Here is a 16,230-nt window from a genome sequence, read left to right as displayed (position 1 = left end):
ATCTCCATAATGTATTAAATAAATGGATCTGTCCTTTTGAATACATAAGTTTACTGTTTTTGGAATTCTGACATTTTTATATTTTACAAAATAAAATAACAATCTGCTGAACTGTACTCTGGTGGTTTTGTTTTATTTATTTTTTGCCAGTTTACGACATTTTAACAATTGATGTCATACTTCTAAAATTGTGAGATACATTTCACAATGAATTTTGTCAAGAAAGATAAACCTTCTCTTAATACGAAAGGTGCTTGCAGATGTTGTGCTGTGCTAACAGTGTGATCCAAGCAAAGAAATAAACGGCTTCTAGCCTGTTCCAGAGCAAAGGTGTCCCGCTTGATTAGTTACCGTTTGCGTCCCGACCGGGACCGGGCCGGAAGTAACGAAGCCTGAGGCTGAAAGATAACACGCTGATGGGGCTCCAGCTGTCCTCCAACAGCAACATCAGCGCACATCTTTCTATGTATTTAATAATTGTTTTTTTTTCAACCTTTTTGAACACATGAAAAGGTTTAGATGACTGGAGTTGATACCTTGACAACTGTAAACGGTTTTTAGAACAATTAAGTGAAGTGACTCATTTCTCATGGCACGTGTGATCATCTATCACTGCACACTGGTAGAAAAACACTAAATGTCAATGATAGAATCTTATTCTACCATTAAATCCTTAATTAATATTAAATAGAACACATGACCTCATCCAATGTTAGATTTTTCTGTTAAACAATAAAAGAATAATAGTATAACAGCTCAAACCTGTATTGTATGACACTTTTTACTTTAAAATGAAAGCAAAAACACTTTAATAAATCTTTTTATCCATCTGTGAAATTTTTTCTGGACATTTGTATCAAAGCCATGACACTTTGACCACCTAGAGACTTTAATTTACTCCTTTTTGTTTTATTTTCAACCCTATATTTACCTTTTTTTTAATTTAAAAAATGGAACCACAAAGATTTCTGTTTATTAGAAAAGTGTTGTATTTAAATTTTTAAACCATATTGAAGTGCTTTATTTCTAACATAGTAAATTTTCTAAAAAATTCAATTTTTTCACTTTCTTTAATTTTTAGTTTTGTACATAAATATCCTGCATTATGAAGCTCCACGTAAAAACATATAAAAAAAACGTTTCGTCATGTTGCCGCTAGAGGGAGCCAGAGCTGCTGTCTAAAGCTGCTGATCTTATCTTATCAATGCGCCATGTGGCCACTAGAGGGAGCCAGAGCTGCTCTCTGATGCGGCGCGTCAGTCATCTTATCAAGTTCTCGTCTGGGTGTGTTCACCAAGTTCCCCTCGGCCTCCAGAGACGCAGCAGTGGGGAGTCCATCTCCTCCAAACCGCCGTGAGCACTCATGAAGGTGCTTGTGGTGGCGTTCACACCTCAGTCATGTTTACTTTTAAACAATAGGCGTTAGTATTGAACCATCCGCCGTCACCATGGCAACGCATCGCGGCAGAAAGGAAACGGCCCGGAGCAAAGCGCAGCCAAAGCGGCAGCACAAACCGGCCAAGGGCTCCAAGAAGCGACCGCCGGCCAAGGCTCGGAGCAAAACCAGCAATGTGATGCGGGCGAAGAAGCGGGGACCGACGAAAGTGAGTCTCACTGTGACACCATCAGATCACCAGCGTTTCTTCCCACTACACCTGCTAAAAGCGCACGAGCCTCTCCACCAATCATTAGTTGTTGTTTTTTCAGCTTTATTGATCCATCAATCATGAGTTTACAGCTAAGTTATTTGTGCAAATGTTGGTGGAAAAAAAAACTGGATAAAAGTCAAAGGATCACATAACAAAGTGTTATAAAACAAAGAGAGAAGAAAATGAAAGCAAACAGCAACTATTTTATTCAAATATTGGATTTTATTTTGTCGTTAAATACTGTTTTTGTTCAGCTGCCATTTTACTTTCTCCAAGCCTTACATCTAACACAAAATATGCTAATTAAACTGTTTTATTAGGGTTTGTTATTCTTTTTTATATTTATCTAATTTTTTTTTTCAAACTGTCTTCCACTACAGTTTATTTTAAATCTTTACTAACATATTTACCACAGTCAGTGATTTCCCCTAAAACAGCTAAAAGAATTCTAAAAAATAAATAAATGTTTATTTACCAAAATGAATTCAATTCTTTGTAATATTATTGTCTGAAAATTTAACCTTAAATCAAAAATTGCTACCATGTTTTGGTTTTGTTGCTGGAAAACATCTGAAGGTGAGTTTATAACTATTTATTTACATTTCTCTGTAAGGCTTATTTGATATTACACCAATAGAAAAACTTTAAAAAGTGTAAAATGCAACTTAAACTGAACAGTACAAATAAACTGTCTAAAATGTTTTAAAAACGAAACAAAAAAAGTTTTGTCTAACCGTCAGTAATTTGACAAATATAAAAAAGTAGAACATAATCGATCCCAACATCCTTTTGATGAATTATTTTTAGTAAGTTTCTGTTATATCAGAAAAAGTAAAAAATGAAATGCTTTTGTCTGATGAGATTCTGATGGTTTATCATATTGACAGATACCTTAACGTCTCTAATTCAGTTGTTTAAAAAACAGATTTTAAACCAAGAACTTTAAAAGGAAATGAATGGTAAAAGAAAATTGAAATAGAAAATAATCACTTTAAAACATCTTGTTTTTAATTTCTTAAATAAACATACGTGTTTGGTAGATTCTGTCAGTGTTTCTATGTTTCTAAGGATTTCTTCTATTTCTATTTCTATTCTGTTCACTTTATGTTGTAGATTTTTTATTAATTCTTGTTCAGAAACTAACATTTGAACTCCTCTTTAGGGAATTCGTGCTGAGCCTAAAAAGAAGAGACGCACATTTTCAAAGCAAACCAGAGCTGTCACCAGGTCAGGAATGGAAAATAAAGCTCATTTATGCATAAAAAAATGTTTATTTACATCCTCACAGCCTAAACAATCCTTCTTGTGTCCGTGTTTGTCTTCTTTTAAATGCATAAATATAATGGAGGATACAAACAAACAGAAAAATATCTTCCATTTCTGGCAGACTGAGAACTTTATTATTATTTTATTTTTTACTAATTTTATTTTAGCATCAGGCTGCAAATTTAGTTTATTTATTCACTTAACTGCACTTAATAGAAATGAATATAGGTGACAAGAAATCAAAGATAACTGTCTTAATTATTAGTTTAAATATAAATCCTATTTAGCAGCTTTTAACAGTTTTGTGAAGTAATTTGTTTTTTTTTTCAGGAGAAAATCTCTGAGGCTGAAGAAACCCGCAGGTGAGAGCAGCAAAAATGATCAAAGTAAAAGAAGACATTAGAAAAACAATAAATACCAGTTTTATTAGAGTTGTAGAAGACTCCATACGATGTAAAACTGCTGTGATTCTGTTTAAGAGCCTGAAAAATGTTAACGTTTTTTAAGTTTCATCAGCTCTATAGGTGTCATTTGGATCTGACTTTAGGTTTTAAAACAGACGATGCTCTACTTTGTGTCTGCAGGGGTCAGGCGGAGCGGACAGAAGGCGAGCAGTAACCCCCCCAAACCTGCAGGCAGACGGGACGCCTCCAAGAAGACGAGCGGCGTCCGCAGAAAGTAAAAAACCTGCAGAAAAATCAGATTCATTTGATCCAAATGAAACAGTTTGACAGTTTAAAAGTGATGTTTTTTTATTTTTTTAATCTTTTTTAAGGTGTTAAAGTCTCTTATCTACCCCAGTTAAAGCTATTTAATGCATAAAAGTCAAGTCTTATTCCCAGTGTGCAGTCAGTTTATACAATCCCTCTGGTGTCAGGTTGGTCCAGAAGAAGAAGATGGACAAAATCAAGTCCAAGAAGCTCGTCAAGACCGACCAAAGCAGAGTGAGTCACACTGTAGACCAGGACTAAAGCTTGAAATGGGGGACGTTTTGGTCAAAAGGTGCAAAAAAATGAATCTGAAGAAAAATGTTTAAAGAAAAATCATCTTATCAACAGCAAAATAACCTCAGTTTGAGGAAAACATGTCAGCATGTTTTTCTTAAAATAAGAATTCTTGGTAAGACCTTTTTTTTGTTTTTACCCCATATTTGTTTTTTCTTATTTAAAGAAATTATCCAATGGGGTAAAAATTCTGGACTTCCATGTAAGAGGGTTGTTGTTGTTGCAGTTTGGGTTCCTGTAGCCTCAACACAACAACACAAACTGATGATGCTCTGGTACTGATTATATTGTGATGGACGGCGGTGCGGAGGAAAGCTAAACAGAAACAAACTGATGAAGTTTCAGTGAAACCAAACGCTCTAATGATCCACAGGGATTATTGCATTGAAGCGAGAAAACTTTAGATGGTTTGAAACTGGAGCCTTTGTGACCAGAGGAGCCAAAAACCTGAAACCAGACGATGAACATGAACTCTGAGCTCAAACAAACCAAATGATCCTCAGAGTCTGACATGGAGGCTCCAGATTGTTGGAAATGATGATGGGACCAAAAATGTTTGAATTATTAGATGCTCAGTGAAGCCAAACTTTCATTTAAATGTCCTTAAAGAATAATTTTCCAGGATTTCTGCTCACTTTTTCGATTTAAGCAGAACAAATGTCGCTTAGACAGCAGCGTACACTTATGAGAAAAACAAAAGATGCTCTGGAAAGGAGCAAACATTTCTGAAAATCCCTCATAATTGATCCAAAATATTTGATTTCCTTTTATTTTTACACACGAAATAAGAAGTTAGATAAACAGAAGAGTGCCGAAAACAGAGGTGGGTAGAAGTAAATTGGATTATTCCCCCCCTCCAATCTTATGATATTTTATGCCAAACCTCAGCACAATAGTTGAATAGGAAGGTAGTACTTAAACTAATATACATAGTATTCTGATTGAGAAAAATATCTCTATACTTGTGGTATTTTTAGCAACATTTGTATGTGCTGTACGTACTACACATTCAAATCAAAGGAAATATTTCAAATGTTTTAAATTAAATGTGGAGTCATCTGTTCAGTCTGAACAGAGTGAAGTCGTGTCACAGTCACTACGTACAATCTGCACATTTTTCACGTATGCAAACTTTGTCTTTTGTGATTCACATGTGATAAATGTCATTCTTTAGTGCTGATGTGCGCAGATGTCCTCGAGGGTTTCGGGTCTTTACATCACTTCAGTTTTTCTAAATCTTTGGTCGATTGAGAAATACACAGTTTATGCAAATTTGACATGGCTGATACACAAAATTGTGTAAATCTTACGCAATGTGCGTGAATTTTGCGAGATACACAAGTTTGTGTCTTTTCACGACTGTTCCACGGATGTTTAACGGACTTTTCGTGCATGACCACCCATGGATAACTTGTTTTACATCGAGTATACGGCGCTAATATCATGTTAAAATGACATAATTGACGCCTGAATCACTCATAAATTGCATATAAAAAGTGCAATAATCTCGCACAATTCACGTTCTACGTTGGTTGTTCTACGTAGAACGTAGAACGTTGTCCTTTGCGTGGTTTATTCATCCATCTTGGGTCCATTTAACGTGTTTCATTCGTGATACATCTATGAAACTCACAACGTTTCCCTTTTTTCCACCTATGTTTACACATGAACCGTTTCCATCCGTGCAATATGCTCAACATGAACCTGGTGTCTGCGTGACGCGGCTGATCTGACGGTGTTTACGTTCAGCAGCAGCTCACACGCTGTGGGTGGGCACCGCGTGTCTTATCAGCCCCCTGTGGGGCACTCGGCTGCATCCTGCCCCACTCCTGCACCCGGAGCACATGGGGAGGGGCTGCAGCTCTATCAGCTGCCCCCACATTGGAGAGCCTGAGAATCAGCTGCAGGGGCTCCTGAAGATCAGCTCCTTTTAGTGTTTTTACGTGACGTAAGCAGTTTTATCGTATTTAGGAGGATTTTAGACTATTTTTAGGGTGTTAGTGAGTTTTTTTTACAAACTACAATAAAAAAGTAAAGAGTCAAAACATTTCTAACAAATTCTAATTTATTGAAAAAGTCTTTTCTTATTCTGAAAATCTTTCTCCTGTCTTTCTAACCTGAAAGAAAGAATAAAATTTAATAATTTAGAAACTTGATCTAAATTGATTAATTTTAGGTTCTGAAGTTTTCACTTGTAAAAGTGTCATTCATGTTAAAATGAGCAGCTTGTTGTTTCTGCAGCAGGTGATCTACTCAGCTGCCGTCACGGATGAGGACAGCGGTCTGGGGATGACGGCGGATGACGACAGCAACGGCAGCGTCTGCGACGCCATACTGAGCCGGGACCGCCACAGTGGTCAGGGCTGCACCGCTTCACCCAGCATGCAGGACAGAATCTCACACGTTAAACACAAACTAATCCTGTCTGTTTCAGGAGACGTCATATCAGACTATAGTCAGCAGAAATCTGAATAGTTTCTATTTTAGAAAGCCAAAATGAGCCGCCTCTAGTGACAGATTGAAAACTTTTACAGCTTCATTTGTTTTTTTTCTTAGAAAAAATATTTTGTAATCATTTATTAATGTACGTTCCACATTTTTTCACTTTAAATCAGCAGTAAAACAGGTTTTTGTGACAAGAATGAACATTAATTTCATTCTATTTAGAAACTAATTCAAATCAAGCTTTTTTGTTGCCACTAGATGATCTTGAAAACGATCCTTTTCTCTCTGTTGCTCAGAGTTCCTGAGAGGATCTTTCCCGATCAGCAGTTCAGGTCCAGACGCGACCCGCAGAACCCCCTTCAGGTTAAGGACGGACACTTTCTTATATTAACTCTATTTTTTTACATCACATTTAAATTGACATTAAAATGCCATTTTATGGCAATCCCATAATTGATGTTTTTCTTTCTTTCTATGAACTTGTATGAATAAATTAACTTCACATGGCTGAACTAAAACATTTAAGTTTGCTTTTTTTTTAAAGTTCTGAAGAAAAAAGCATTTTAGTAATCGTCTTAGTTTAGTTAAACTACAATTTCTAGCTAAAAGGTCTGACCATCTCACGATCTTCACTTTTTAACAAAGACACATTGAATATCTGAACGATGATGTTTGTTAAATTTACATTATGTGGCTAAAAAATCCCAAACAGAAGCCAAATATTCAACATTTGAGAACAAATATTACAAATATCCTATGGCTGCTGTGTCCTGCATCCATGTGTTCAGTGTTTTTATGCCGTCTGGTTTCTCTCTGTTGGATCTTCACGCAGCACGTGGTCTAATCAGTCCATGGAGGAAGACTCTGATGATGAAGATGAAAGGGCCTCCAACAGGTTTGCAGGTCCTCAGTCCTCACTGAGGGTCGTTTTTGGTCTTTAGATGAGCCGTCTCAGATTCTAAAACATGAAGCTGCAGAGGGAAAAGGCTGGCAGTCTAACAAAACGGCTTCAAACATGAAAACCTGCCGTTGACTGCTTTGTTCTTTGTGTGTCGCATTCATTTAGTCAGGAAATGTTTGCAGAGCTGTGAACAAAACCACACATTTAGTGAACACAACACACATTCCTCACTGTGGTTCACCTTCAGCCAATTGTAATTGACCTGACCTGGTAGAAGCAAGCTTGTGATTGGACGTCCATTTGTTTATATCACATGTACATAAACAGCTAAAGACAGTAGAGACACAACAGGAAAAGAAACTGATTATTTACTTAATGATCTGTGTTTTAGCTTTTTGTTCATAGTTGTGGTTTTTGACCGATATTCTTGCTACTCCCAGTGCTATATTGATTTTTGGATAAATTCTCTGTATCTCTAGAAAAAGCAGCTGCTTTCTTTTCAATAATTTTCCCAAATAGTCTCCAGTAAAGCAGTAACTGCAGCAAATTTTCTGAATTTCTCTTGTTTTTTTAGCTCCAGTAAATGATAATTTTTCAAATTATGGTTTTGTGTAAAGCGTCACCTTTAGCTGTCTGTGCTGTGTGACAGCCGGCGGGCGCTCAGCCTGCAGACGGAGGAGCTTCTTGGAACTCGCAGGAAAAGGTTGGCTGGAGGAGCAGGTCTGGCAGACATTGATCCTATGGCCGTCGACGGGTCTGTGAGTCCCAGCAGCTCATGGGGTGATGCTGTGGGCTGCCTGCAGCTCTGTGCTTTATGTTTAGATCTACATGCTCGCTGTCTCTCCTCAGGTGGGGTTTGACAGCATAGGAGGCTTATCCGGTCACATCTCCGCTCTAAAGGAAATGGTCATCTTCCCTCTTCTGTACCCAGAAGTCTTCGACAACTTCAAGATCCAGCCTCCTAGGTGAGACATCAGCATCATCCATCCCACCTCCGTCATGCCTTCACTCTGTGACCAAATGCTCATGGCAAAGCAACAGCATTTTGGTGAAACTCGCGTTGCGTTTTTCCAGAGGGTGCCTCTTTTACGGCCCCCCCGGAACGGGGAAGACGTTGGTTGCCCGGGCGCTGGCCAACGAGTGTAGCCATGGCAACAGGAAGGTGGCCTTCTTCATGAGGAAAGGAGCCGACTGCCTCAGCAAGTGGGTCGGAGAGTCCGAGCGGCAGCTGCGGCTGCTCTTTGAACAGGTGACCCCCCCCCGTAGAAACCAGATGTAGCTCCAGGATTCTGACAAACATGAACATCACACGACTGAGCTGTGTTTCCCTCTCTGCGTCCACCAGGCCTACCTGAAGCGCCCGTCCATCATCTTCTTTGATGAGATCGATGGCTTGGCTCCAGTGCGGTCCAGCAGACAGGATCAGATCCACAGGTCCGTCTCTCCACCTCCAGTCCTCTAGGCTTGTGTCTGCAGAACATCTGACCTCCGTACTGTCCGTCCCTCCAGTTCCATCGTGTCGACGCTGCTCGCTCTGATGGATGGGCTGGAAAACCGAGGGGAGGTTGTGGTGATCGGCGCCACGAATCGCCTGGACTTCATCGATCCGGCCCTGCGGCGCCCCGGACGCTTCGACAGGGAGTTCCTGTTCGGTTTGCCCGACATAGAGGTGAATTTTATCCACCCAACGTACAGTCAGGAACATTGAAGACACCAATACTGCCATTTAAAAAGCGTCTATTATTTATGATTATGATGTTTTAAAAATGAATTGCTGAGAGCTCAGAGGAGGGGGCTGGTGGCCCCCCCAGTGTATTTTCCCAAATAATCTATTTTTCAAGCAGCATTGTTCTGTCTTCTCCTGATTAAAAAGACTCAGGAATGCAATTTTGAGCTCCAATTTCTGTAGATATGTCCTCTATTGTCAGAAAAATAAACACCAAAAACACCATTTTCATCTGAGTGGGTCTTTAAGGTTTAGTTGCTCACAGTCCAAAATTATTCACGATTCTTCATCACTTCTGTGGAAAAGCCTTCTTATATGATGGCATTTATCCAATTACCAGTAATTTGTGACCTAAATATTAATTGTAGATGGTAAGAACTGGACAGACATGTTCATCCGTGTTATTTTGTGTTTCAGTCACGCAAAGAGATCCTAAAAATTCACACCCGGCAGTGGAATCCTCCCCCCTCTGAGGATTTCCTGAGTGAACTGGCAGAGAAATGTGTCGGTAAGACAGACAGCAGATGGATGAGCTTCAGTCTGTTGCAGTGCCTTTTATTGTGCCTGCCTCCGTTGTCCAGGTTACTGCGGCGCCGACATCAGGGCGGTGTGCACGGAGGCGGCGCTCTGCGCTCTGCGCCGCCGCTACCCGCAGATCTACAGCACCTCCCAGAAGCTCCTGCTGGACGTCTCCTCCATCTCTGTCAGCAGCTGCGACTTTGTGGCGGCCATGAGGAAAATGTCCCCCGCCTCCCACCGCTCTGCCGCCTTCCCCGCCAAACCCCTGTCACCCGTGGTCCAGCCCCTGCTCGGTGGCGCCCTGCTCCACGTCATGGAGGTCCTGCGGCGACTGTTTCCGCACGCAGAGCAGGGCACGAAGAGGAAACGGGAGCCGGGTGAGTCCCGGCTGGAATCTCCACCGGCAGCTGCTTTGCTGGCGTTGACGTCTGTTTGTGCGCAGACCTGACGTCGGGCGTCGTCGATGACGGCCTGATGGGCGGAGTGGATGAGAACGCTGAGACCTCCAACATCTCTGGACCTTCTCCAAGCAAGAACTTCCTGCACTTTGCCAGGTCCAACTCACAGGATTCCTTCACATTTCTCTCAGCAGATATTCTACAAACGTTGTTTGGTTGAGTTCTGGCCACATGAGTCCCTTCACATCCGTCTCTACTCGCCGGTTCCTGCAGGAGCGCGGTCAAGCAGCCGACCTCTCACCGCCCCCGCATGCTCCTCGTGGGCCGCCCCGGTTCTGGTCAGACGTCCCATTTGGCCCCCGCAGTCCTGCATGCGCTGGAGCGATACGCCATCCACAGCCTGGACTCTGCAGTTCTGTTTGGAGTCAGCAGCGTCTCTCCAGAGGAGGCGTGTGCGCAGGTGACCCCTGTTGAGACATGAACTCCATGCTGGCTCGGTTTCTGCATTTAGGATCCTGCTGTAAAGTAAAAGTTTTTAAATCTGCCTAAAAAACGCAATATGTAAAAAAGATATACTGTATATGTCACAAGCTGTTGTCCCTAATTACTAATATTTTTGTTAATAATGCTTTACAACACTGTAAAAGATGCATTTATTTTCAAATTGTTGCAAAAATGTGATCATAAATTGTTTACTTTCAACAAAAAAATTAAAGTAAGTTCCCTAAATCATGAACAGAATTTAAATTTTTGAGTCCAAACACAGATTTGACATTTCTAACTTGGAGCAGCAGCTCAGCAGTTTTTAATCATATAGGAATAATGCACCTTATTGGTTTTTTTTAAATATATGAACAAATATAATTGATACTACACAATTTATTCTATTTTGCATTAATATTTCCTTTCTTGAAGTCAGTGATTTAAATAGCTTAATTGGATTAAGCTTGATTAACCTGATTTAGAAAGCTTGTTAGGATGTTTTTTCCAGTCTGCAAAGTGATATAAATGTGAAATATTTTGTTTTAGTAAACAGAAATAGAATACAAAACATGTATGTGCATTTCTGTCATCCACATATACTTTTACGTTAAGCCTACTGCTTAAAAATGTCTTCCTGTGTCTTTTTTTGTCTTTCTGATTCAACTGATTTCATAAGATCAATAAAATATGTTTGGAATTAGCTCATTTTCCAGGAGGCTCATCTGCGATTTCTTCCCATATCAGGTGTTCTGCGAGGCCAAGCGGACGTCTCCCAGCATCCTCTACATGCCCCACGTCCAGCAGTGGTGGGACACGGCGGGGCCGGCCCTGAGGGCCTCCTTCCTCAGCCTGCTGGACAGCATCCCGTCCTTCTCGCCCATCCTCCTGCTGGCCACATGCAGCCTCCCCCATCAGGAGCTGGACCCGGACGTGAGGCCTTGAAAAACGTTGCCTTCCGTTTCAGTTTTTAACAGTACTTACATTTTTATGATGTTGTCAGATTCAGTTTCTTTTCCGTGAGGAGTACGGGGAAGTTTACACCCTCAAAGTTCCCACCAAGCAGGAGAGAACGGCGTTCTTTCAGGACCTCCTTCTCAACCAGGCGGCTGAGGCTGCAGCCTCCAGGAGGAAATCCCGTATGTGCCTCCCATGCATTATTGATACATAAAAGTGTGGGAAGTTATAACCTTAACATCACCGCCACCTTCAGGGAACCAGGATCTGGAGATTCTTCCTCTGGCTCCTCTGCCCCCCCCACGGCAGCTGTGGGAGCAGGAGGAGGACGTCCTGAGAGATCTGCGCCTCTTCCTGCGCGGCGTTACCGAGAGCCTGATGGTGGAGCGCCGCTTCAAGATCTTCAGCAAACCTGTTGACATAGAAGAGGTGAACTTTTTTCCAGTCCATGTCTCCCAGTCTAACCACAAAGCATCGTGGGAAGTTATGTCTGGACTTCTTCAGGTTCCAGACTACCTGATGGTGATCAAGAAGCCCATGGACCTCTCCACGCTGCTGACTAACATTGACGAGCACAAGTACACGACCGTCGGCGAGTTCCTGGAGGATGCAGAGCTCATCTGGAAAAACGCTCTGGAGTACAACCCGGACAGTGACCCTCTGGGTAGGTTTCAGCTTCTTCTTCTGTCATTTAGGTGAATGTTCAGCGTCTGCTGTTGGTTACCATGGATCCTGAAAGGCTGTTTTTGTGGCATTTCTTTGAAGGCGGAGGATGTATATAAAGAAACTTAAGCTTGTAATTGGATTGTTCAGTTTTTCTTTATTCAAATCTTTGAGAATCACAGCAGACAAAAAAAACAACCCTGTCTGACAAAGATTGTTAGGTAGAAAAAAAGTTTTCCTTGTCCGAGTTGGCGGCTGCAAAACCGTACGGCTGGGTGGCTCCAATGCTGCTCGCCATTTTTGTTGCACCGCTAATGTTAGGTTGGGGTTGTGATGGGCTGTAAGCTAGTGGGAGAGAGAGTAAACAGATGGGTGATGGGAAATGAGGGTGGGTTTACTCCCCCCCTCAGAGGCGATTTTCTGATGAACTACTGCCACTCTGCAGAAACTACGTCCTAGAAAACGACTTTCTTTTCCATAGATTTGGCTAAAAACAGCATTGTTATAATTAAACAGGAATTTTTATTATGTTATTTTAAAAATGGTTACTTCACAGAAAAAAACGTAGATCTTTTCAAATATTGACGGGTTCGTGTGATTGCTTTCTTTTGATGTGCGTTAGACCGCCACATCCGACACCGCGCGTGCGCCCTGAAGGACGGGATCCAGACCTTCATCAGGGACCGACTGGACAGAGACTTTGCAAAACTCTGCGAGGAGATCAAAGAGACCCGCATTCAGAGAGGTGACGTCGCATCACGCTCACGGGGTCAGGAGGGCGGAGCCTCTGCATCACACACTCACACTCGGCCTCTGTGTGCAGCGATGTCGCGTGGAGTCCAGATGGGGGGGCCGGAGAGGGGCTTCAGCAGCTCTGCGTTTTCCCGAAAAAGTGCTGGACTTGAAGGTCAGTTTGAGATGGAGCTAAAAACCACGTTATTACGGTCAAGCATGAGGTCAGAGTAGTGTCAAAACAGTGGAAATGAAGTCAAACTGTAGGGAAGGAGGGCAATGATGTCTGAAATGAGGAGAAACGTTAAGAAGACGAGGCTCCTGATGGAATCAAAGAATCTAAAGAGGATGAGGAGGTCCTGTGTCTTCATCGGCGCCCCCTGTCTCCCTGCTTGGTAACAGCACCCATGTGTTCTTGGTTTTGTCGTAATTTCTGAATTTTTCCGCAGCACGTAACAAAAAGCCTTTTAGACGTCCTCGAAAATCTAAATGGAGCTCTGGTGTCATTAAGAAGCCCCAGAAAAGGAAGTCCCCTGCCTCCTCCTCCTCCTCCTCCTCTTCCTCTTCCTCCTCGTCCAGTAAAGCCAGCCGTGACTCGAGTGCAGAGGAAGGCCAGCCTGCTGCTTCCAGAGGTCTGAACGGCTCTTCCAGCTGGTCTGAGAGCAGCGACGGAGAAACCGCCGACATTTATGGCAGCCTGAACGGTGTCACCAAGGCCCCAGCGGCCCCCACGAGCAAGCGCCGCTACCACGAAAAGCTTGACCTCTACCTCGCCGGCCGCGCCCACCGCCAGAGGATGAACCTGCGACGTCGGAACGGGCCCTCAACGACCGCCGGGGCCCCACAAAAGATGCTGAATGGAGTTTGGTTAAACCAATACGGTCAGTACATCAAAACAAGGATGTGGAGCCTGAGCTTGACCCTAACAGCAGAGCTTTACTGACCGCGCCGGAGCATCAAGGGTGAAACGTCAGCGCCGCTTCTGCTGGATGAGCTTCAACAGGCTGCACACTCACACATGAGACACAAGCAACAGCTTTTTGAACGTCACCTTTCAAAGAAAGAAAGAAAAGAAAGAGCAATAGAGTTCCTAGAGGACGCTGCTTATTCTGATCATCCTCATCCTCGTCTTCTCCACAGAGCAGAGAAAACACGAGACGCGAGCCAACAATGCTGCTCTGGATCAAGTGCAGCAGTTCAACAAGGACAGGTCTGCCGAGGTGGATAAACACCCCCCGCCTGCCGTCAACCGCAACAAACTGAAGGTCGGTCATTCAGCTGGATTTCAGGGACGCTGGTGTGTGTAGAGTAACACACCGTTTCAGCCGCTGGAGCTTCTTATGGCTGAACAGTGGCATGTAGTTAAAGAAAATCCTAAAAGCTAGAAATAAAAAACATACAAGTTAAAGACTCTGTCCGATGAAAATGGGTGTTCTTAACGTGTTCTTGTAGAATTTTTCTGATGATGGAACACATATATTAAGAAAATGGAGTATTTCTCTATTGAAATTGATGTGAAACAGGAGCAGATGAAAAATGCTGTTGAGATGGAGCTTTTTTTTGACGTAGTAAATACGCAGGGTGGGCCACCAGCTCCCTGCTCTGAGCTCTTAGCAACAGGAAAGGGAAGGGGGGCGGGGTTGCTCCGCGCCAACGATCCCGCCCACACCTCAAGACGCAAATTTCTAATGAACTATTGCCGCTCTGCAGAAAACGACAGAGCTTGGCTAAAATCAGCACAATAATAATGAAAAGACCACTTGGAACGTTTTTGAAGGACCTCAGAAGATCATCAGATGGGAATTTAAAAGAAAAACGTTTGTTGGCTGTAATTTTAGAAAGTAACGGAGATTTCCGATTAGTTTTTGTGTGTTCATTAGATTTAAACAAATGAACTTATATGAAAATGAAAGAAGCAGAGATTTAATCAAGTATCTTATTCTCTTGTGTTTTTCAGCTGCTTCTGGACAGCGCCGTGGCTCAAACGGACGGCGTGGAGGTGGAGCCTCTGGAGAAGCTTTACGCTCTGCTGGCTCAGTGCATCTACAGACACCGGGACAGCAACAACAAGGCGGAGCTCATCGAGGTCTGACGACAACACCAGACTAAACGCAATGGCAGGAAATGACACAGAAAGCACCAGTTTAATGTCATTTCTGACCTTTTTTAACTTCAAATTTACTGCTAAAGGTGTAATCATCATGAATTAGAAAAGTTGATGGTTAAAATATATTTGAAGAAAAAAACATTTTCTGTCTGACAGCAAATACAAACCTGCCCTCTTTTTGTGTTTTCTAGGAAATGAAGGCAGAAATCGACAACTTCTCCTGAACCGTTTTAATAAAACCTCCATTCATTTAAGTTTAAAACTTCTTTGTTAACTTTTTTTTTTTTTTGCTTATGAATGCTTGTACAGATAAACAAAGTGCATTTATTTCAGACACTCTGGCATAACTCAGGACTTTTTTTGTTTAAAATACAGATTAAATCTGAACATTTCTGTGATCGTTTGTGCTTAAAAAGTCACTTCAATGTCAGTTAATGATTTTTAAAAATCCTAAATACCTCAATATTTATTCTAACAGACAGTATTTATCATGCATTTGTCCTTGTTATCATATATTTACAATTTTATCGTCCAGGTGTATTTTTAAAAAGATTTTCAGGTGCTATTTGTTAAGAAAACAGTAAATATTTAAGATAAGATGGCCAAAATACTGCCGTTCATTTATTGATTTTATCTTCACTCAATAATAATAGTGTTATAAATGCTATTATAAACTACAAGCATAGTTATTGCAGGTTTTTTTGTAAATTAGATTATGCTCAGAAAGTTATTTTGCTTCAAGTTGGGAAATAAAATGTATTAACATTCCAGAATTGTTAGTAAAACTTCTTTACATGTTTGCAGCTGATAAGAATTGTTCACGTTTTACAATTGTGAGTTTATGTTCATTATTTAAAAAAAAAAAACTTAAAAAAAAGGAAAAAAAGGAAGTTTTGTCTTTTTTGTAGTTAAACTCTTGCGCTGCACAATAGTTTTCCTTCCAGCTCATTTGAAAACACTTTTGTTGACGCTGGAGTGTGTTGCATAACTCCTTCAGCACGTGTTGTGTTGCCCTACTTCCACTCTGTACTACACAACTGCTGCAGGATGCGTCCGCCTGACGCACCGACGCTCAAGGACCTTCTGCCCCCACGCAGATGTAGGGGGGAGGACGGGGGCGAATGGAGAGGGCAATCGACCTTGTCACAAAGCTGTCATTTCCGCCTGACGAGGCGGATTTCAAAATAAAAGACACTTCTTTCATTCTTTTTCTTGCATAGTGCTAGAATTTTATGGATACATTTAGGTGGGAAAACATTTACCTTGATGGCTGTACTTTTGTGTATTTAATCCTATTTAGGATAAACATTTATAAAGATTGTAACTTTTATTTTTACATGTTAACAAATTACAATGTGCAATTGTACAATTGTCCTTAAAACA

The 16,230-nt window shown here is 41.6% G+C and overlaps 1 protein-coding gene across 6 annotated transcripts; it reads left to right on the top strand.

Moving 5' to 3' along the window:
* Positions 1 to 1,237: 1,237 nt before the first annotated feature.
* On the top strand, positions 1,238 to 16,057 carry LOC101174931 (ATPase family AAA domain-containing protein 2). Of its 6 annotated transcripts, none has more exons than XM_023960319.1 (27): positions 1,238 to 1,604; positions 2,812 to 2,876; positions 3,246 to 3,277; positions 3,500 to 3,593; positions 3,793 to 3,859; positions 6,164 to 6,275; positions 6,661 to 6,727; positions 7,197 to 7,259; positions 7,915 to 8,023; positions 8,115 to 8,230; positions 8,340 to 8,514; positions 8,611 to 8,699; positions 8,775 to 8,934; positions 9,409 to 9,499; positions 9,573 to 9,887; positions 9,953 to 10,064; positions 10,182 to 10,368; positions 11,136 to 11,321; positions 11,392 to 11,527; positions 11,602 to 11,774; positions 11,850 to 12,009; positions 12,631 to 12,753; positions 12,832 to 12,915; positions 13,190 to 13,621; positions 13,881 to 14,005; positions 14,698 to 14,826; positions 15,039 to 16,057. In XM_023960319.1, the coding sequence occupies exons 1-27, from the start codon at positions 1,449 to 1,451 to the stop codon at positions 15,069 to 15,071; spliced, it is 3,591 nt and encodes a 1,196-aa protein (XP_023816087.1). In that variant the 5' UTR covers positions 1,238 to 1,448; the 3' UTR covers positions 15,072 to 16,057. The 6 variants fall into 6 exon arrangements, with proteins under 6 accessions (XP_023816087.1, XP_023816086.1, XP_020562598.1 ...); XM_023960318.1 differs by having other exon boundaries at positions 6,161 to 6,275; XM_020706939.2 differs by lacking the exon at positions 13,190 to 13,621 and having other exon boundaries at positions 6,161 to 6,275.
* The last annotated feature ends 173 nt before the right edge of the window (positions 16,058 to 16,230 follow it).

The sequence above is a fragment of the Oryzias latipes genome, chromosome 11 (genome assembly GCF_002234675.1).
Source record: "Oryzias latipes chromosome 11, ASM223467v1".
NCBI classification, from domain to species: domain Eukaryota; kingdom Metazoa; phylum Chordata; class Actinopteri; order Beloniformes; family Adrianichthyidae; genus Oryzias; species Oryzias latipes.
Note: the sequence above shows the minus strand (reverse complement) of the source record. Positions and strands in the feature narration are given on the sequence as shown.

What these genes read in the sequence shown, in the direction of transcription:
- LOC101174931 (XM_023960318.1), top strand. Translation starts at nt 1,449, where the DNA reads ATGGCAACGCATCGCGGCAGAAAGGAAACGGCCCGGAGCAAAGCGCAG. An exon ending in ACGAGCGGCGTCCGCAGAAA is followed by an intron (nt 3,594 to 3,792) that starts GTAAAAAACCTG and finishes CTCTGGTGTCAG; the next exon opens with GTTGGTCCAGAAGAAGAAGA. An exon ending in ACAAGGCGGAGCTCATCGAG is followed by an intron (nt 14,827 to 15,038) that starts GTCTGACGACAA and finishes TGTGTTTTCTAG; the next exon opens with GAAATGAAGGCAGAAATCGA.